The 22,055-nt window shown below is 38.2% G+C and overlaps 1 protein-coding gene across 1 annotated transcript in view; it reads right to left on the minus strand.

Annotated features, from left to right (window-relative positions):
* Nucleotides 1–3,298: 3,298 nt before the first annotated feature.
* Nucleotides 3,299–22,055, minus strand: part of Chsy3 (chondroitin sulfate synthase 3) — a 225,104-nt gene continuing 206,347 nt past the window's right edge. The window contains exon 3 of the mRNA XM_075968613.1: nt 3,299–5,718. Coding sequence (XP_075824728.1) covers nt 4,156–5,718 — 1,563 coding nt within the window. The 3' untranslated portion in view covers nt 3,299–4,155. The remainder of the gene's footprint in view (nt 5,719–22,055) is intronic.

The raw sequence follows: 22,055 nt of genomic DNA on the forward strand, positions 1-22,055 counted from the left end.
CTTTCTGAAAATGGTTTGCCCTTAGTAATTAAGCATAAGTTAGAAAGGAAGCTCAGAAATCTCTAGATTGCCAGCAGAAGAGCTGCCACTAGAATAAAGCACACCAACTTCCTATAGTGGATGGGACCACAGGCACATGTCAGAAAGGAGGAAGACAGCAGGAAGACCGTGGCAGCTTTCCTACATAAGCAGAATGTAGAGAAAGCTTTGTTTCCACCTTCAGATCATATCATCAAGGGCAGTATAAAGCTCCAGATATTTCATGGGCTACTGCAGATTTTCATTTCTGTATTATCTATATGAACCAATTTCCTGTTGGGTGGGAGAGAAGAGAAGCAGAAAACTATCCAGTTCAAGGTCTATGTACAGTATTTTTCCCCCAGGACACTGTAATAAGCCCTAACTGGATGAACTTCTGAACAATCAAGCTGATAAAAAGGAACGAATCCTGTTCTTAGAAGAAAGAAATCAGTGTTAACCTGGGCCACTAATCAGTCACTCCAGTCATGGTGCTGCTGCCTTGGGCCTTCTTATGCTAAAATGTTACTCTTTTATTTAAGTTTCTGGGCAACATTTATTTACTTGTTTGGGTGATGAGCACACATTTGAATATTTCATTTCTGTACTTAGCTCTCACACTGTTAATTATTTATAATGGGCTCAACTCTTAGATCCAGAAACATTTGGATAATGACAGTGTGTGTGTTTATCTCAAGTCTGTATAGTCACATGCTGACTTTCTTCAGTGTAGAATACTTTTGCACTTAGTTGGCCAGGATGAAACAGAAAAACAGCTGCCGGCATCACACATTTTCACATCTTTCCTTGCTGAGGTCCAGTGGCATATGTTCAGGTAAACAGCGAAATGATTGCCGTTCCCAGCAGAGCTGCGTACAAAGGATCCAACAACGTGGGAGAGGATTATGAAGCAAGGTGGCGGCTACAACAAGCTTAGCTCTCTCCAGAAGAACATTTGGCAAAAGAAGCATGCTTAAGTGTGGGCTAAATGCCTCTATGGTGACAGCTGATCTTTGCCCTCCATTGATTTTATATCCTGCCAATACCTGAGAAGTCAGGCAAAGACCCAAGACAGACACTTCCCATTGGAATAGCCTTTAGTTTAAACCTGCTTTCCATAGAGTCCCATAATTGATGAATACCTCCATTCCTTCTTCTATTAAATATACAAAATATTCAAATAATCTTGAGAGCTGTTATTAGGATTAAGTAAATGCATTTAAGTAAAATGCATTGCATGTTTTTGAGTGAGTAATCATATACCCATAGTGATGTGGAAGGATAATGGAACATTTTAGGGTGATGTTTGTAAAAATAACCATAGATATTCAAATAACAGAATGCTGTGTTTGTATTACTGAGACTACATATTTTTTCTTCTGACCATATTCACAGTGTATTTTCTTAAACTTTAACACAGTAAGAAAACAGATACCATGTAAATCAACAAACTTAATTTTACTAACATCATGACCCTTAAATCGTCAGTCAGGAAATACAATATTGCCTGAAAAGAAATTGTCAGTAACTTATGTCAAATTACATAACCAATGTTAGGTGTACCTATGCTAGTTGGTCACAGTAGTGTGCTGGTTTACAGCTACACTTAAGTGCGATCTTTGCAGCCCTTCATCTCGTCTGTACAGGTCCATGAACTGAAAATGGTTCACTCCTACACAAAGACCTTTGTGCACCTATGGAACGGTGAGAATAACAGAAATAGTCTTCCCCAGGAAAGAGGACAACAATTAATTGCCCTTTACAAAATGCTCAGGCCTGAAAACATGGATACAAGTAACCTTACACAGACTGAGCAAGTTATATTTAGAAGTATACAAATGTAAGACATATGCATGTAACAACAATTAACCAAAAGAAATGGCCAGGGATTTGAAAGAGAGCAAAAAGGGTTAAAAGAGAAGGGAAGGAGAAATTATGAAATTATATTATAGTCTAAAAAATAAAAGAAGGAAAATAATTGAAATGCTGCTTTGCCCTTGGTTAACTCTACAACGTAGAGTGTTTGGAATGTGGTGTTTATCTAATACCCTCTTTCAGCACTCATTCATGTTAAAAAATAGACTCAAATACTAAAACATTAACTAGCCATGATCAATGGATAATAATTATCCAAAATAAATAACTAAATGTTCATATATTTCCATTTTTAAGAAAACAAAATGTGCACAAGAGCCAAGTTATGTAAGGTAAGAAAATAAGCTATTAAAATAAGTATTGTGAAAACCAAGGGAAACATAAGAGCAGAGATCAATTTTAAATTGCTGGCCCTGTCAAGATAAACATTTTAAAAGTGAAAATGTCATTAATTCCTTTCTGGTGTACTTAAAATGATTAAGATGATATGTTTAGGCAGGGAACTTTCCCTCCTGTTTTGCTCAATACTAAGTAATGTTATTTTGAAGACCTGGGAAGACTTTCAGTAAAAGGGGTTGTTACCAGGCTAGGACCCTTCTAGCTTGGTGCCCTTGTGGCCATGTGTCACAAACAATGCCAGCCATTTGTGAGACTCACTTTCCAGCTGACTTTGATAAAAATTGTTCTTGCTTTTGGTGAAAAATGAAAGTCATTTTCTTTACTTTGTTCATAAGGGTAAAATGTAAAAGATAAACCTTTTCTTCATTAGAAGCTGAAGACAGGCATGATGACAACATGGTCTGGTCAGCACCAGGAAGGTCTAGGTGGAATGCAGGAAAGCCAGAGAGTTGCCAATGTTGAAATATTTTGTTTGATTTTTGTGTACATGTGTTACCTGTTTGCAGAATGATTTTTTAGAACAAGTTTCATGAGACTTCCTTGCGTAAGTATATAGGTATTCATTCTCTCCTACATTTCTTAAATATGGCAGTTTTTCTAGCAATGACCTCATAGATTCAGTTAAAAGAAAAACTGTAGTGAGAAATGAGATATTTCCCTAGGTGTTTTTTCATAATTATAAAATTAATCTTCTTTATAATTTCCCCCAGGATTGTTCTATTTTTATATACTTTCTAAGGCAGATTTCAAATGATTCTTTTGTGGTTGGACAAGTCCTAGTCTTCAGAGACTGAGAAGAGAGGAGTCTCTTTTCAGAGGGTGGATTACTGAATTAAGAATTTATTCTCGTGAATCACTTATGAAGGCTGGGAGTAAGGCAGAACACAACGCACTTCCCATGATCCCATGGTATTTTTCCCATCTAGTAAAGCCAGAATGTTTTGTTGAACACCACCCTAGAAATTACATCAAATAAGACAGAAAGGAAACAACAGAGCTTCGTCAATGTTTTTGAAAAAGAATACGGTTATACCTGTGTTTTATTATAAATAAACAGGTTCTGTCATGTTTTATCTTCTTGCCAGCAAATGAAGGACATTGTTTCATAAAGCTTCTAAAATGTACATGAATATTTCATTAAATCATATTTCCTTGAGAAAATAAAGTTCCTTCGCATTTATAGCAGACAGCTGTGAGGAGTTCGTCATTGTAAGACCAGGGTAGCCAGTACCGGTTGCTTGTGGAACAGTACTCCTCAATTTTTAAAACTTTTTTCTTAAAAAATAAACATACAATCATAGGTGTTCATTTACTTTAAAAATTCTAACGATGAAGAAAATTATTGTCTATATATTTAAGTCCTTGTATAAATTACAAAACTCAAGTTTATGTCACAGAGTCCCTTCCCCATAGGAAGCATAAAGCACTTTTGTGGTACCTTTCACCAGTAAATATTTGTATCACATTGAAGTTGACAAACAAAAGAAAAAGTCAATATTGCATCTTTAAGCCCTAAGAGAACATTCTTCTAAGCTGTCTCTTGTGATGAATGCGCTTCCAAGGCCATTTAACTGCCACGATTTAACTCAATCTCAAAGCAAGTTATAGAAAAGTAATACGTGTATTGACTTCAGTAGAACTCTGACTGTGGAATATCAGTGAACTTCAGACTCTTCTTGCTTGAGGTCAACAAACACCCATTTGGAAGACAACCAAGAGTACTTTAAGACCAGAACAACAAAATAAAATTATATCAACAACAATAACAATAACAATAAAATAACAATAATAAAATAAAAATAATAACAGCCAACACTGAGGTAAACTCCCCTTTCAAAAGGCAATTAAGTGTTGCCTGGACTGTCAGGAGAGAGTTCGATTGTCCCTGATACCCAAATGTTTTTCTAACCAGAGTTCAGCCAGTTGCATGGTTGAGGCAAACGTACTTGCTTTGGATCCTAAACACATCTTATACTGCTTAGGGTCCAAGTTAGGATCACAATGAACTGGATGGAAAATGTGCACCACTCCTATTTCTTGACTTCTGAAGGGTTGTAAGCCAGATAGGATAACTTTACTGTAGAGATCGACATCTTCCAGTCCCCAGCCTTGTATTGAGGTATCAAATCCACCTGCACCCAGTAGATCACTTTTGTAAATACAGGTGATTCCATAGCCATAGTCTCTCCAAAATCCAGTTTCCTTTGAGAATACAAAGTCATCCTCTGGGGGAGGATTTCCCATATGGGTCACCTTTGGGTCATACTGGCTAAAGATGATGGGGAAGTATACCTGTTGTCCCTGAATTGTATTGTCTCTACATCGTTGGAGAAAGTCTCCTCTAAAGATCAAGTCAACATCACAAAATAGCAGCAACGTGTCATTGTCAAACTGAGAAGAAGCCATTTCAAGACCACGACCTCTGGAAAACTCTCCCTTCATGGGAATCAGCATCACTTCTGCCTTAGGGTACCTATTCTGATAGTCTTGTATCAGCGCAATGTGCTTGTTGGAGTCTTGGCCAGAATCCCCAGTGAAAAGGATGATGACCAGCTTTACATTTTGCTTTGGGATAAGACACGTACTTTCAAAATTTTCCATGAATCTCAAGAAAATATCGTACCTGCCAATAAGGGGAACAAGAATGTGCACTTTCTTTTCATTGTGCCCTCCCATTTCTTTGGCCTCTTGAAGAGAAGAGAGTATCTTTAGAGAGTTGGAGATGAACGATAATGACTGAGTGCCGCTGTTAATACTCTCCACCAAGCTGTTGACATCGAGTTCCTCCATTTCTCTGAAGAAAGGCTTGCTAAATAATTGCTGAAGATAGGCGTGGCGCCTCACCGGCACCGTCAGTTTCCTCCCTTTGTGCCTTTTGTACAGGAGTAGCAGATCCAAAATGTACTCCACCCCATGCATGGGGTCGACCCTGCGGTAGCCATACTGAATTTCCTTGAAGTCTATGAGTCGGCCCCTACTCTTGGCATTCTCGTTGATCATCTCCATGACCTGCAGGACGGTGTCATCCAGGGCTGTCCTTAGGATGCTGTTGATGCTCTGTCGAGGGGGCTGGTTCTCCGCAGCTGTGTAAAGCAGCTTCCCGGTCAAGAATTCCCACTCGATGACCTCATTTCTCTCCCGTGGCTGGAAGTGATTGAAAGAGGGCAGCACCCCCAGCTGCTGGTCCTCTTTGCTCACTTCGCTGTTGCTAAGCTTACTCATGAGGGCGCTTTCCCGGTGGAGCTGGATGGTTCGGTAGCGGAGCTCAGAGATCTTCCGGCTGAGCATGTAATTATGCAGTCTGTACTGGTACGCAGGCCTTTTGTTCGGATGAAGTGTGATGGCCGCGTGGATTTTGCTGTTGTGAAGGTCTTGGATGTAACCCTTGCGGTTGTGTTCATAGTTTTCATGGAACAGCTGCTGCATCTGCAAAGTAAAGGCAACCAGAATGTAAGATGGAAAGGAAAACGAGCATGATAGTTAAACATTTAAATGAAAATATTTAATAAATATTTACTAACATGGCACTTTGTTAATAAGCTTTATAAAATCATACTATAATTTATATTATAAAATTATATTATAAAAATAAGTTTTATTTCTAAAACAAACAGATAAAGTTTTATTTATCATATATAATATGAGGTTTTGAAGTATTCAAAAATAGTGGGAGTAATTAAACCTAGCTAATTAGCATATTTCCTATATCATAGGTATCATTTCATGAAATCCACCCCCCCAAGAACATTACATTATTATTGACCTAATCCTCCATTTTGTATCGTAGAGCCCTTGACCATAGCGTGTCAGTAAAACTATTATCTCAACCCTACTATTAACAACCATTTTACTTTCTGCTTCTAATTAGATCAACATTTTTTTAAAAAAAAATCAACTTGGACTCAGGTAACAAATGCCATACACTTGGGGGGGGGGGAAGATACTGAAAACCAATGGTTTATATATTTTCAAGTATTTTGTATCTTTATTTCTCCCCAAACCAGTCCCAAATCATTCAAATATTTCCATAACCCCCTAGGAGACCCTTAAGACGGAAAGAGGTGCAGTGACCATGCCATGGGTTTCTCTAAGAGGATGTTTGCTGAAGAGTAAAACAGGTCTGCTTGGCATGGCAGGAATAGGCTCTTCGCCAGATGAGCCTTGAACATTTAGTGTCCTAGTATACCAGCTTCATTAAGGAAGTGCTTGGTAAGAAGCTGACTTACACTGCTCATCTCAAGTTATATCCAGTTAGACATGATTGACAGCCTCCGAAACAGGAAAGCTTTCAGCTCATCTATAACGAATTTACTAACCCAGAAATGTAAGTGAAGATACATATTTTTAAAATCAGCATTCAAATGTCCAACTCACATTTCTTCCTATGACAGGAATCAAAAGTGTTCTACCACATCCACACAAATAAAATATACTGAGTGAAGAAGCTTTTTTTTTTAGAGAGAGCTGAGAAAGTTACTGATCTATTAGCATGGTAATACGTCATTGGGAGTTATGGTATAGCTATGTTCATCTAGTAGAATAATAGTAGTAGGTGCTCCCCCTGGGCATCTAACCTATCTAGTCCCAGGTTCTTGATCTCATTAACAACACCATTGTTTCATCTCACAGAGGGAGCCTTAAATCCAATTGAAAAGTGATTATCACTCCCCTAACATGTGCCACTATTGTACCAGTGTGTATATCTTGCAGACTGGTTATTATTATAGCTCACAAGGTTCATAGGGTGAGGTAGATTATTACTTTTCTCCTTTGGCAGCATGTATAGTACCTTCTAGCACTATGGATGCTAGCATAGAGAAAGAAAGCTTCCTGTAGAGCCCAAATCAGATTTCTCCATCTTCTATACTGAAAGCATAGTATATCACCATGAAATTACCAAGAAAGGAACAGGATATTACCATCATGTTGTGGAGGGTAACTACAACATTTGGGGATTCTATAAGACTCTATTAGTCAATGACTCAAAAAGAGGTAATACATTCCTGTACTGTGGTTTTATTTGGTAGCATTTGGTATCTAGTAGGGGATAGAAAACATTTTCAAAATCAGATCGCTTATACATACTTCAGGTAATATAGTAATTATGATAGTATCTTCAATATACTTTTTACTAAGAGGCATATAGATTGTTGTTCAAATTTTTTACTTTCATATTTAAAGAGGTTAAATTTATTATTAAGGTTGGACAGTTAATCTAAGAGGTGTACTTCAGAACCAACAGAGATTAAGTATTGTTGGGAACTATTGGGGGCTAAGGATCACGGGACCCTGAATTCCCTGTGAGCTGCATGTTTTTCCTATGCTTGCAGCCGCTCTGAGCAAAACAACTTGTTTTCCTCTGCTCAGACCCTGATGGCAGGCTGATGGGTCTACAGCTGAAAGATCCCAAGAGCTGGGGCATGGGCAGAGCCCCATACAAGCTTCCCCTGAGCACAATAAATTTGGTATTCTTGAATCAAGGATGACTCGTGTCTCTCTCGTGTGTCTGTCTATGTGTCTTTAAGTCTCCAACTTAGTTTCCAGCTCGCAGACTGTCTTGTGGGGGCACGGGCGCTACAGGCGTAGTAATGTATAGCATGAAGTACAGGACCGTTTCGGTTTGTACAAAATATACATAGGTTTTTGAACATGGCGCTCTGTCTTGTCTAGAAAATTTCGTAGTAAGTCTATTTAATCCTTTGTCGCCTCTGTACAAAGATAAAATGCCAACTACTTCAATGCTTATTGAAATTGCATTAACTAAGATAAAAGCATGCATGACTTTTTAACATTGTAGCTATCTAATAGGGAGTCCTTAGTAAACAATAATTACATGGAAATAACTATCCAAGGACACAGCAACTTTATTTTTGAAATTGTGGTTTTTTATTAGGACTCTTTAGAGAAGGAAGATTGCACCCCCAGTTAAAACATTCCTTTATTTTCATGCTCATCAAGGCAGAATTTGAAATTTGGCTACATAGAATGAGTGCTTAAGTACTTCACATACTATTGGCAAATTAAATTATAAGAAAAGGACATTGTGAATATTTCACCAAATTAAAGTTTATAGTGATTGAGTTAATTAATTAAAACTCTATTAAGAACGATGAAAATGGGCTTAAAACAACATGGTACATATCATATTACATATGGAATACAGCAAAACCTGAGAAAAGAATGTAAAGTTTACACTTGAAGATTACAGGAACTTGTTTGACGTGATATATAACTTATAGTTGAATTTGCTTGTTTTTTTTAAATTATCAGTTGACTTTGTGATAGCACCATGATACAATAACATAATCACAATTGTAATGATAACAATGATTTAAGTCACCCACAGCCTCAGTGTCCGAGAGGCTATGGGAAAAACGTATTATGAAAAGTCAGAAAAAAAAACAATAGATGTCCAGAAATGGTTTAATATGAATTATTGCAACACTATACTATGTTGAGCTCCCTCTGCCTTTGAATTTATTAGTAATGGAAATATAGTTTGCATAATTATGAAATGACCATAGATATGCAAAAGAAAAAACTTCAAAATCCTTTAGATATACAGGAAGGAGTTGGGTATTTAAATAGACGCAAGGTCAATATAAGAATAATGAAAAGCTAATTTATGAGCTTTAAAATGGTTATACAACCGTATCAACTTAGTAGATACCATTAGGCCACACAACTGCAAAATAAAAATTCCCCAGACTATAAGTTATTTAAAAAGAATAATGTTGGAAAGAAAATACAACCAACTCCAATTTAAAATAATATTGGTCACAAAGAAAATGTGGGGGATTTCCATGGGTGGTTGAGGATGATAAAGTCCATCAGGAGGCAACTGGTGACAAAAGGCCACGCAGGGCAATGGTCACAGAAGGCCACGCAGGGCAATGGTCACAGAATGCCATGCAGGGCAATGGTCACAGAAGGCCATGCACGGCAATGGTCACAGAAGGCCACACAGGGCAATGGTCACAGAAGGCCACACAGGGCAATGCCGTTGGTGAAAATTGCTGCAGACGGCAGAGTTCACAGAGAGCTAGGAAAAGAAATAGTCTAAGAATATTGAGCACATAGCCCTTAGTTTATAACTTGGGTGCAGACACTCACAAGAAAAACTCAGGTAGAATCAATCCCTGGATTCAACATCTATTTCAAAGAAATAGAAAACGCAGAGGCATGGGAGATATGAAACACATGGGAGGTTTGTCCGTGGAACAGATGTAATTTTAGGCTGCAGAGAAAAATCAATGTCTTGTCTTTGTTGAAATTAGCAAATATAGAACTGTTTTAAACACACTTCCAAGATAAATCTAAGGTGAATGTCTTGCCTGGTTAAAAGTACTTTATTCTGAGACAAGTCATTTTCCTAAGAAAGCACAAATACAAAATCCCAGTTTAAAAACCAACATAAAGAACTGCCACCTCCCTCATACCCATAAGAAATTATAAGCTATGGAACTGAGGAAAACATTTAGCAAACTAAGCAGAAATATAAGATGGTAGGGACGTGATGTTGAGAGGAGACATCAGCCTGTAGATTTAAATGTAAAATGTAAACTGTCACAGACAGGAGGATAAAGTGAGAAGGGAAAAAGGCAGGTCCCTTAGAGAGACTGCAAACGTAAGATACCAGGAGACACACTAAAGAGACGATTCACAGAAGTGTTTCTGTGGTAGGAGGGGCAAAGGTGCTTGCTGCCAACCACGAGGAACAAGCTAGAAGGAAGGAACAGACTCCAGCAAGTATTCCACTGTCCTCTGACCTCCCTGTTCAGGTTTGTGTGCTCACAAGCACATATGTGCATGAACACACACACACACACACACACACACACACACACACACACACACACGGGGGTGGGGAAAAATAATAACTGGCATACTTTTGTCTATTCTTTAAAAACACATTTACACAACATCCTTCGATCATACATATTCAATAGTCCCTACCTCTAGCCTCCCTATTGTCTGTCACACACCATGTTTCCCTCCTAACTTCCTATCTTTTTATTCTATTATTAACTCCCTGAGTCCAACCAGCATATAATGTTAGTTAGCATAGGGACATTTCCTAAAGAGGTGTGCCTTGTGACGAGCCTTTCCCCTACCTTGTGTACTCTCTGCTACTCCACTCCCTTCCATAGCTCCCAGGCCCCATTCACTTCCTTGTTTATGGCCCATGTGTCCTATGTCCACCCGTCATCCTCCTTCATGACCCAGTGTTACTCACTGAGTCTCTTTTTCTAGATATTTAGACTTTACCCAGACTTAACACATGTTCCCACAAATACACATATGCATTATAGGCTAGGATATGGGGGAAGACTTTATCTTTTTGTAGTTTGATCACCTCATTTAATATACATTTCTGTTCCATCATATTTCTGAAAATTGGATTTTTCTTTACGGCTGAAAATATCCCATCGTGTATATGTACTACAGTTTCCCTAGCCAATCATCTGTTGATGACATTGAGGCTGGTTCTGTTTTCTTGCTATGTTGAATACAGTGGCAAGAAACACAGTTGTGAAAATGCAGAGGCAACAGAATACAGAATTTGGGGGAAGTATACCCCCAGGAATGCCATCTTAGTTTTTGAGATGGGTTCTCTCACTGAACCTGATCTCACCAATACAGTCAGGCTGACTAACTAATAAACCTCATAGATCCTCCTGCCTCTGAGCCCCACAGTTCTTGGTTTGCAAACATGCGCTTCTGTTAGGCCTTTCTAAGAGAGCCGGGGATCCAGACTCAAATCCTTGTGGTTGCAAAGCAAGCACTGTATTGAGTGAGCTATTGTAGTAATATGGGCGGCGGCTAGCTTTACCCGAAATAATTACACAGACACTGTATTCATTTAAACACTGCTTTGGCCCTTAGCTCTAGCCCTTACTGGCTAATTCTCACATATTAATTTAGCCCATTTCTAATCATCTGTGTAGCGCCCCTAGGTGCGCTTACCGGGAAGATTCTAGCCTAAGTCCATCCTGGGTCGGAGCTGGGGCATGGTGTGCGTCTTCCCTGGAGCAGGTAGCATGGCGTCTCTCCTGCGTCTGCTCCGGAGAGCAGAGCTGTGGAGTCTGACCTCACTTCCTCTTCCTCCCAGCCTTCCCTTCTGTTTACTCCACCCACCTAAGGGTGGGCCTATCAAATGGGCCTAGCAGTTTCTTTATTGCTTAAACAATGAAATCAACAGATTGATATATGACACTCCCACATCACTTCCCCTTTTTCTGTTTAAATAAAAAAAGGAAGGCTTTAACCTTAACATAGCAAAATTACATATAACAAAACAGTTATCAAGTAAAAGTTACATCAGAAACATTTATACATATAACAAAATTGACCGTAAATCTCTATCAATAAAGCAAAATCTATACTAATGCAAATTATTCATATCTATATCATATCCCCCTTTAAATGTAAAAGAACATTTATAAACAATTTTTGGGAATATGGGCGCAGTTTTTCTCTCCAAACTGCTTTCTGCTGAATGGGGGCGTCGTTAATTAGGTCTTTCATGGTATAACCTGTGTGCTAGTTTCATCTCAGTTGGCAGTTGAGCGAAGCAATTTTTTGAAGATGTTTACAACAACCTTTCAGGAGGGCGTGGTCTATCATACCAAATTGGAATAGAAGAAATCCATAGAGTCTCATCCTCTGTGAAAACAAAAGAAGACTCTCTCCAAAGCATCATATCCTTAGACCCAAATTCTGAAGTCATACCCTTATGATATCCGTTTTGGTTCCACTTGGCAGCCCATATAATGAAATGTCTCTCTGTATTTAGCTCCTTCGCAGTCAAAAATTTTAAAGAAAACACAATGTACATAATCCAGACTCTCTGTGAATTTTCCATCTTTACGCAGCTTATTTTTATTTATATCTATAACTATCTGTACTCTGTCTCTTTAAAGACTTTACCTTTTTTTTTTTGAACCATTAACTTTATTTTCTATATTCTTTTTCTTCTCTCTCCCAAGCCTACGTACATTCATCCAACAGTGTGACTCGTTTAGTGGTCTGAATCTGTCCTATTGTGAATCTGTAATTTTTTACTATCCAGGAGCACTTTTGATTTGCGCCTTTAAATCATTAGGCGCTTAAGAATCTAAGCTGAGACATTCCTAAGTTAACTTTTTGCTTTTTGAGCGTATATCTGTGGACCAGGCTGTCTTTGAACTCTCAGAGATCCGCCTGTCTCTGCCTCCCAGGCATTGGGATTAAAGGTGTTTGCTACTATACCTTGAACTCACAGAGATCTGTTTGTCTCTGCCTTCCAGGCACTGGGATTAAAGGCGTGTGCTACCACGCTTTAAAGTCACAGAGGTCTAACTCCCTCTGCCTCCCAAGTGTTGGGATTAAAGGTGTGTACACACAACAACTCTCTTCCTTTTTTTTTTTGTTTTTTGCTTTAAGAACTTCAACTTTCAGCTTGCCTATATTTTTAACACACTTTAAACCATTTAGAAATTTTCTCTGTCTTTGAATCTCTCTTTACTGTATATCTCTTTTTCTGACCACAAGAGCCTTTAATTTACCAAGCAATATCAGTAGGACTAAAGGCGTGGCTTTGCCAGCTAGATCCAGTCCATTCCTTAGCTTTTCAGCCTCTTGGCTGAGGTACTGGCTGTAGCCATGTTTATAGCATTTCAAGGTCCCTGCCAGCCAGCAAGCTACAACAGACGACACTCAAGTCCTCTCTCAGTAGCCGGCCCTCCTGCCTCAAACAGTCAGAGTTTGCCCTGGCAGGATGGCCCAGAAAGCCGGCATTTTTAAACGCGCAGCTTTTTTTCTGTTACGGCTGAAAACCGAAAAGCATGCGTTCAGCTTTTCGTCACCACCGTTTAAGTGTTTTGTGGCAGGACCTCTTAATGAGCTGCAGGGATTTGCAGCTGAAGCTGAGTCAGGAAAATTTCAAAATGGAGGACGTACCATTTTGTGCTAGCTCTGGGGCCGCCAGGTAGGAGCAGCATTCAGCATTTTAATTCTGAGACTGAGCACGCAGCACAGAAATTCTTTTTATCCAAGTTACATCCAAATCTGACATGCAGAGCACTGTGCAGTCTGAAAACACGTCTCTGTATGGCGGCAGGAATCCGCCATGCTCTTCCGCCTGCCTAAGCCTGATTTTGCCTTCTGCCCAGGAGCAGGCGGGAAGCTCTGAGTCATCGCACCGTCTCAGAGCACTCTCCTTCCGATCCCAAGCGGGAACACAAACATAAAGCCAGAGTTTGCACTGGCGGCAAAGCCCCAGGAAGCCGCGCTTTAAAATAACGCAGCTTTTTTTCTGCTGCTGTCGCTGAATCAGGAAATCTCTCTACAGCACGCCACCAACAAACAGCAAAAATCTGTGTTAAACTCTCTCTCCCTTATTTTTAAGCCTTCTCAGGTTTTTTAAGTGGGTTTAGTTAGCCCCACGTTGGGCGCCATTTGTAGTAATATGGGCGGCGGCTAGCTTTACCCGAAATAATTACACAGACACTGTATTCATTTAAACACTGCTTTGGCCCTTAGCTCTAGCCCTTACTGGCTAATTCTCACATATTAATTTAGCCCATTTCTAATCATCTGTGTAGCGCCCCTAGGTGCGCTTACCGGGAAGATTCTAGCCTAAGTCCATCCTGGGTCGGAGCTGGGGCATGGTGTGCGTCTTCCCTGGAGCAGGTAGCATGGCGTCTCTCCTGCGTCTGCTCCGGAGAGCAGAGCTGTGGAGTCTGACCTCACTTCCTCTTCCTCCCAGCCTTCCCTTCTGTTTACTCCACCCACCTAAGGGTGGGCCTATCAAATGGGCCTAGCAGTTTCTTTATTGCTTAAACAATGAAATCAACAGATTGATATATGACACTCCCACATCAAGCTATCTCTGCAGACTTCATTGCCCTTCATTTTAAACATTCTATCCAAGACACCAGCAATCTTTACAGAAACAGACTTTAGGAACAAATAAACAAGACAAAATAAGTAACTGTTATCAGAAGGATGAAAGGGGGTATTGCAATTATTATTGTAACATAAGGTCATGCTGATAGATATATACATAACATCATATGCTCCATTACACTTCTATCTATATATAAACCAAGGTCGCTCATATACAAAACACAGCAAAAATTAAGTGGAACAGTGGAAATTTAAATTTAAAGAAAAAGAGATGGGAATTAAGGGTGATTTTAAAGAATCTAGGAAGTTAACACAAAAGACATAAAAATGTAAAATACAGTTGACAGAAGTTTAGAAAATGGACAGGTCCACCTGGGAGGTCTGTATGTAGCCAGATAAGAGTCATTTTAGAAGAACAACAAAAGAAACAGGCAAAGAACTATCAACACAATCATCCATGAAAACTGCCCCCATAGGCAACAGATAAAGGGCTGGTCTTTCCAAACTACAAAGGCTTTTTTCCCAAAACCTTCAAGATGGACTAACTCATGATATGTAAATCAATGAAAATTTAAGATCCTGTAGTAGAGAATATGCTGGAAGTCTGTTAGGAGAAGAGAAAGAAAAAGCTTAGGAACTTGAATGTCTTTGGAATTCTTAAAAAAGAAAAGAAAAGAAAAAAAATGAAACAAGATGATTGTTATGATTGTTCCAAAATTTGATGGAACAAGGATGTCAACCCTGCATGGTCTGTCTCAACAGCGGGAGATAATAAGGTCATGTCCTTAGTTCAATATATAAATATATATATCACATTTCTTAGAAAACTATTAGCTGATCTGTTTTACCAACAGAGGAAAAACAAGAGAAAGGAAGGAACTGTCAAGACAGGGACACGAAAGACAAGCAAAATTAAACTGATTATCATGGAGAAGTTGGTGAGAGGAAGCTACATGTATGCGTATATGTACATGATTGAAGATGTTTGTTTTTTTACGAGGGGACATGAGCAAGATGTATTTGTGTAGATTGAGAGAAGGCTCTACCTTGAGTAACAAACCTGATCCATGGGAATCCAACTGGATGATTAACAGAAAAATTGGCTTTTTTTTTTAGCAATTTCCCTGTAAAAGGTGATGACGAGTCCATTCATACAAAGGTTGTAATAAGCTCATACAAATGTTATAAAATAATTTAATTTTGAATGAATTTATAAAGATCAATGAATGTTTGAAAAATCCTTCCAAATGAAAAGGAACTAAGAAAAAAATAAACCCAGTGGCTAAATGGATAAGATAGAGAAAAAAATGCTATCAAATAACTTTATAAAATTGAGAGAATGAGAGAAAGGGGTTGTAATAAAGAAATAAAAACTAGGTGATATAAAATTAAAAAAGGCTTTTAGAAATAAAAAGAGTTTAATGAGTAAATCATTAGTTGGGAAGAAATAGGCAGTCTTTTGCTTTTCATTATAAATCTCCAAGCCTTGCATGATGTTTCAACCACTTTGCATATAGGTTTAGTATAAGTGAATTTAAACCAATAATTAATTGCATACATATAAATTTTGATAAATATTTGGCACACCTGTTTTGTTAGAAAACTTCATAGGAAAGGTATCTGAATATTGAATCTGAATATTGCTTTTGGTAGGGTGGCCATTTTTATATTAATCTTGCCAACCCACAAGTATGGGGGGGTCTTTCCTTTTTCTGTTATCTTCAATAGGGTAAGGTCCAAAGGTGGTGGATGAATACAAGGATAGAGCATCTTCCAGACACAGTAGCTGCACATCCGAACTCACAGTGAGAAAGGCATGCACAAGATGTATGCAAGCTCATGTCACCAAATCCCAAAATGAGAGGGAGGTGAGCACAAAGTCCGACCCTTTGCCAAATAGCTACTAGCAACTGATAGTTGCTGGGAAGGAAGAGACAGACTTAAGAGTACAGCCCTGAGGAGCTGATCACACTCCAATGGAAAGTCCATACATCCAAGATTATATGGGCAGAACAATTTTGACTTAATAGGCATTGCAGTGAGAATAAAAAGCAAAAACGACAAAGTTGAGTTTGTAGGGAAGGATAGCTATGGATCTGGGACAGGTTGGGGAAGGTTGAATTTGCCAACACACATTTTAAAAGAGTTCTGAAAGAAGTAATAGTTTTTGCTGTTCATGTTGTTTTTAAACTTAGGAAATGGCCCTAGCATGCACAAGAACTATTTCCATCACCCATTTCTGCTATAAGGAGTGCATGCATTTGCTTTCCGGGGATCTTCTCCTCTGTTCCCCAGCCAGTCCTCCCACTTCACTGTCTTACATTCTGTCAGTAAAAAAAATCGCATCACAAATAAGGTCACCTTTATGAACCATGTAGTAGAGATTCCAGTCCCCAGAGAACTCAGAAATTCTCTTGCATTTCTTAATAGCTTTGAACTCCTAGTCTAGTCTAGAAATATTTGCTATTTCTTTTCTATAAGATTTTATAAGTTCTGAAGAAAAGATCTATTTCTGTTTGTCTCACCATAACTCAGTCAGTGAGTATACCTTGCAAGTGAGCACTTAGACAGAAGCCAGACCATCAGGGATGGACCTGGCACTGAGGCCGAAGAACCAGAACCGTGTGGACTCGCACAGACTCCTTACTTCACAACGCTTTGGTTTAAACACTCTTAAAACACGTGTACCAAAGCATGAAGCCCGCAGAGCACTGTCAGCATTAACTAGGTTTGTCTGAAGTGCTCAGAAAAGTACATGCCATATAATAATTGCGATAGGAATCGCATTTTGAACATACACACTTCTGTAGACATTTGCTTTTTCTAACATTATTAATGAAAGTTTCAAATACGGATAAAGAATGGCCTTGGTCAAATTTTCCTTAGAAAAATTTACATAACATTTGATTTATCACCTGAAAACTAGCAAACTGACAATTCATACCATGAAGTCTTTGGTGAAATAAAAGAGAAATGAGAGATGACCATGACTGGGAAAGCTGGCTCTGAATATCTTTGATGCTCTCCATTAAGGACAAGCAATGACATTAATTTTTCTCTAATAAGGAGAAATTTCCCTTAATTTATTTGTGGAAGAAAGCATTTCATTCTGCTGATTTTTTCTCAGCTGTCACAATGCTTTTCTGAAAAGAAATGATCTTCTCAATTACAAGCATTTGCATATATTTCTTTAAGATAAAATTGAGGAGAACAGGGGCAAGGAGGGGTTTTTATACTAGGAAGTGGATAGTCCACAATTAGAATGATTGCGAAGGCTTACAAGACAATAATGAATCATTAACACAATGTAAAACATAATCGTGACTATGTATTAAAGACTTCATAATTTGCTCTGTGAATATTTAAACTTATTTCATTTTCTGTGATTTAGTTATATAATACTAATGACTAAATGGAGAGTACCACTGCCCTAATGAAAATGCCTAATGACGCTTCTTTTATTTTACTATATTAGAGAAAATACAAGTCCTAAGGGGAATAGTGGTTTCTCCAATTAATGCTATTATTCTTCCTTAAGTGCTGTCTTCAAATATTAACAGGAATGTGCATAAGATGTGTCCTACTTCTCTATGGGAAAAAAAAACCACAATGAAGGCACAGCTTGACTTTAAATCATAAGAAGTAATTTTAGAAAAAATCATTTAATTCTGTAGTTATGAGAAACAATTTAAAGTTGTCATAAGATGTACAGTAAAGAAACAGTCAAAATCATTGAGTTAGTGTAAGCATAACAAAATAAGCCCTTCGCACATCATTTATTCTTTTCACATAAACTATTGTTTTTTCTATAGAGATTTGTAAAAATAATAGTACTTTGTGAATAAGCTCAATTAATCTATGAATTCTGCTTTTAAAATTAACTGTTCAATATGGAGTAAAATTGTATGGAACAAAAAACATGAGGAACCCCCCCACACACACACACACAAGTTGAGAGAGTTGAGTAAGGTGAGCAGATATCAGTGTGCTGATTGTGAAATTTAATTATAGACTATCAAATGCTGTCTTAGTTGGGGATTCTATTACTGTGATGAAATACCAAAGCGACTTGAAGAAGATTTATTTCATTTTACAGATCACAGCCTATCACGAAGGGAAGTCAGGGCAAGAGCTCAAGAAGGGGACCTAGAGGCAGAAACTGAAGCAGAAACTGTGGGTTAACACTGCATTACTGGTTTGCTTCTCTTGGTTTTCTCTGTTTGATTTTTTATATACTCTGGGGCCACTTGTCCACAAATGTCACTGCCCACATGGGCTGGCTTTTTCATATATATCACCAACTGAGAAAATGCCCCGCAGGCCAGCCCAATGAAGGCATTTTCTTTTCAGTTGAGGTTCTAGAGTTGACAAAACAAACAAAGAAAAGCAAACAACAACAGAGGCCCCCAGATAACCAGCCCAGATGCTTGTTTTTATGAGCATATGTGAATCCATCACTATCTCAGACAGCTAAGAAAATAACTACAATTCAAAAGTTGAGATAAAGTATTTTATACTTTTTTCTCTTCTTAAAAGAGATTATCACACAGTATATTAAAAGCAGATTTTGAAAAGCTGTAGCCCAAAGGCTGCACATGTACCCATGCCAGTGTTTTGTGTTTCTTGAGTTGGGAAGTCCATCACTTTTAATGAATTTTAAATTGAAAAGTGTGAAGCAGGCAGCACCATTTTCAGTCCTATCCACTTTCCTCATGTTTGTTTTATGATTTTAATTTGCTTAAAGTCATTTGTGTTTTTAGATATCATTTTAAAGTCACAAAAGCTTAGTTTTTTTAATTTGAAATCATGTCGCTGCTACACCATAGTTTAAATTTGAGAATACGTCACTAGGCGATATAAACCAGCACAAACACATGCACGTGCACACACATACACACACACATTCATGCACACACAAACACACACAGCTACTAGCTGATGAACTCACATATTGGAATTATCTACGTAATCTTGTTAACCAAATACAATCTACAAAATGGTAGATGCCAAGGACTGGAGGAAGAGGACATGGGAGCTGATACAAAGTGGATACAGTGATCCAGTTTTGCAAGGAAGACTCTAGAGATCTGATACCTAACATGTGAATGCCCTTGCCGTTACCGAACTGTACTCTATAAAATGTGAAAAGTAGCTCTGTTTATTTTACATGGTGCTCTAACTCCCTGAAAGAGATTTCACACCACGCTCTGACTAAAATTTGCCATAAGAATTTACATCTGGGTCAGTTGTGTATATGGGCAAGATTTCTCTCTTGAACAGTAACAGAAAAGGTTCTCTTCAATCTTTAGTTCAATTTCCCACCTTATATCTCAAAGAAAGAAAAAAGATACCTTTCCAACCAGACAGAGCCATGAAAGAGAGGACTGCTTTAGAGAGCAAGAAACAGCAGTACCGCTGGGCAGCCACATCAGAGCTCTGAGGATACCAGAGCTGTGACTCTCCCCATATGGTTATGAAGCCATGGTGCTGTAACTTGCACCCAAGAATCCCTTCAAATACAGCTACCCTGATCCATTTCAGGGTGAGGCCTGTGCTAACTCTGTATAGTTTCAAAGAGAACTTGCCATTTGTTTGACTAGCTAGTTCATTCTTGGTTGAAATTCAAGCTGTGAACTCACATGGGTGCCCTATGCCATTAAAACAGATCTCATTTTATTTTCCCAGCTATTTTAGTTTCAGAAGTTAAAAGCATCTAGAAGAAAAATAGTTGTCAGATTATAAGCAAGATAACTCACGGATATGCCTGGATATGAAGATTTCTACACAGTATATATTCAATACTGCATGAAAATACTTCAGTCATACAGCAAATATCTCACAACTGTTCACTATCAATAACTGTTGCAGACCTCTCAATGAGGTATGTTCTGAACATTTGAAACCTCAGGCAAATGCAAAGAGTTAGGGCCATAAAGGGATGACCCAATTAATCATATTTTATTTTTCATAACTTATAATAATGCTATTAATGGCTTCATTTTACACATTTTGAATTTCCATATGTTCCATCACAATTCAAGAATATTAAATGGGAAATCAAAAAAATAAAAAATTGATAAGTTTTTGTGGCATGATGAAATTCCATGATGTCCTTCTCTGGGATGGCAATCATTCCTCTGTCCATCAGAGCCACACCGTATGTACCACCAACCCTTTTTTAACCTTAGAAAGTACAGCTTGGAGCTTGCCATATGACTTATGTTACAAATATGGAAACATCTTATCTGTCATACACCTTAAATGGCCAAGGAAATTTCCCATTGCTTCAAACATTTTCAGGAGATGCTTTGTTTGAGCATCTAAAACCATCTTCTGTTTTGTCCTCTGGGGTCTACTAGGCAGCACTTACACCTAGGCAATTCTGAACACGTATCATTAATGCCTTGGTTTTCCTTATGCTCTGTAACCTTTCCTAGAGTGGCTAACCTTGAATACCAAAATTATCTATGGGAAATCTTGATTTTCTTCATTCTTCATTTTCATTTGTCTTTCACTTTATGACCTAAGCTTAGGGTGAGGCATTAGAAAACCAGTCAGTTGCAAGTGTGTTAGGTGGTAAAGCAGCCACCACGCCATTAGTAGCCTCTCCCTTTCCCAGAGCTCACTCCCTGCTCTGAAGTGTTTAAAGTGAAAACACTTAGAAAAAACTTGGAGGACTAAATGCATTTCGGCTAAGGTAGCATGAACTGGCATGCTTTTCTTAGGGTCCTTTGTGTAGCAATCTAGGTTGGACATCTGTGATTCTGATCTTGTATATAACTCTAACATTTTAAACTTGCAATCTATTTACAAAAAGCTTTTAGTCTGGTTTGAACCTGCGCGGAGGTAAAAATTTGCTATGTACAGTTAGTCAGAGTAAAAGGAATAAGACAGGTTTTTAAGTGTCTGCAATGCTTGGTGGACAAATGGATCTAGTTATGAAGCATGTCTTAGTATATATTCTGCATGTCAAAATTATATATTTAAATGAAAAGTCCTCTTCCTGACCACCCACAGATATATGTGTGTCCATAAGATTGAAATGTAATCATGATATTGCATACAAACATACATGAAAATGCATAGTAATTTGAAGATATCATAGCTATTATCACAAGCACAATTACAGTTTTCAAAGTCAATAGACCTGCAGGCCCTTACTGGCAGGGTTCCTCCATCAGAGAAAAATTTCTCAGGGGGGTTGATATCTGAATTACCAATTGCTATAAGGTGTAATTGAGTCATGGCCCACAATAGCTTGTGAGAACATTCCTGACACCCATTGACTTTACTTTCCAGGTAGACATTTAATTTTTTCTTCATAAATTGTGAAGCAAAACCTCCCATTTACTTTATCCTTTAGACTTCTTATCTACCCACAAGTCACAATAAAAGAGGTAAAAAGTGTCTTCAAGGTGTCACTCTGTAAACATATAGCTACCAGTGACTGATATAATATTAAGATAATGTCTGTCATCACTAGTGAATTCATTTTCTTCTAAATGGTTGGTGTCCACCAGAAGGAGTAATAGACAATGGGTTTTAAGAGTTGAAATAGATAGAGAAGGCAGATATTACTTCCATTATTAGTTTCTGCTACATGATAAGTCTCTAGTAAGCATTATTAGTGAACTTTAGGAAAACTTGGAGTACATGGTAAGGAGTGACAATATGTACCACCTCCTAACAAATAGAAAGAGGGTCATTATTCAATGCCACAGGCCTATGTGCAGTTGTGTCTGCAGAAAAGGTTTATGTTAAAATACATTCTGAAATAGAAACAAGATTTCTTTTCAAGATTGTAGAGCAAGTATTCTGTGTTCATGATGTACGGTTCAGAGTTGCTGCCTTGAAGTACTATGAAGTAAGACATC

The sequence above is a fragment of the Microtus pennsylvanicus genome, chromosome 4 (assembly GCF_037038515.1).
Source record: "Microtus pennsylvanicus isolate mMicPen1 chromosome 4, mMicPen1.hap1, whole genome shotgun sequence".
In the NCBI taxonomy this organism is placed as follows: domain Eukaryota; kingdom Metazoa; phylum Chordata; class Mammalia; order Rodentia; family Cricetidae; genus Microtus; species Microtus pennsylvanicus.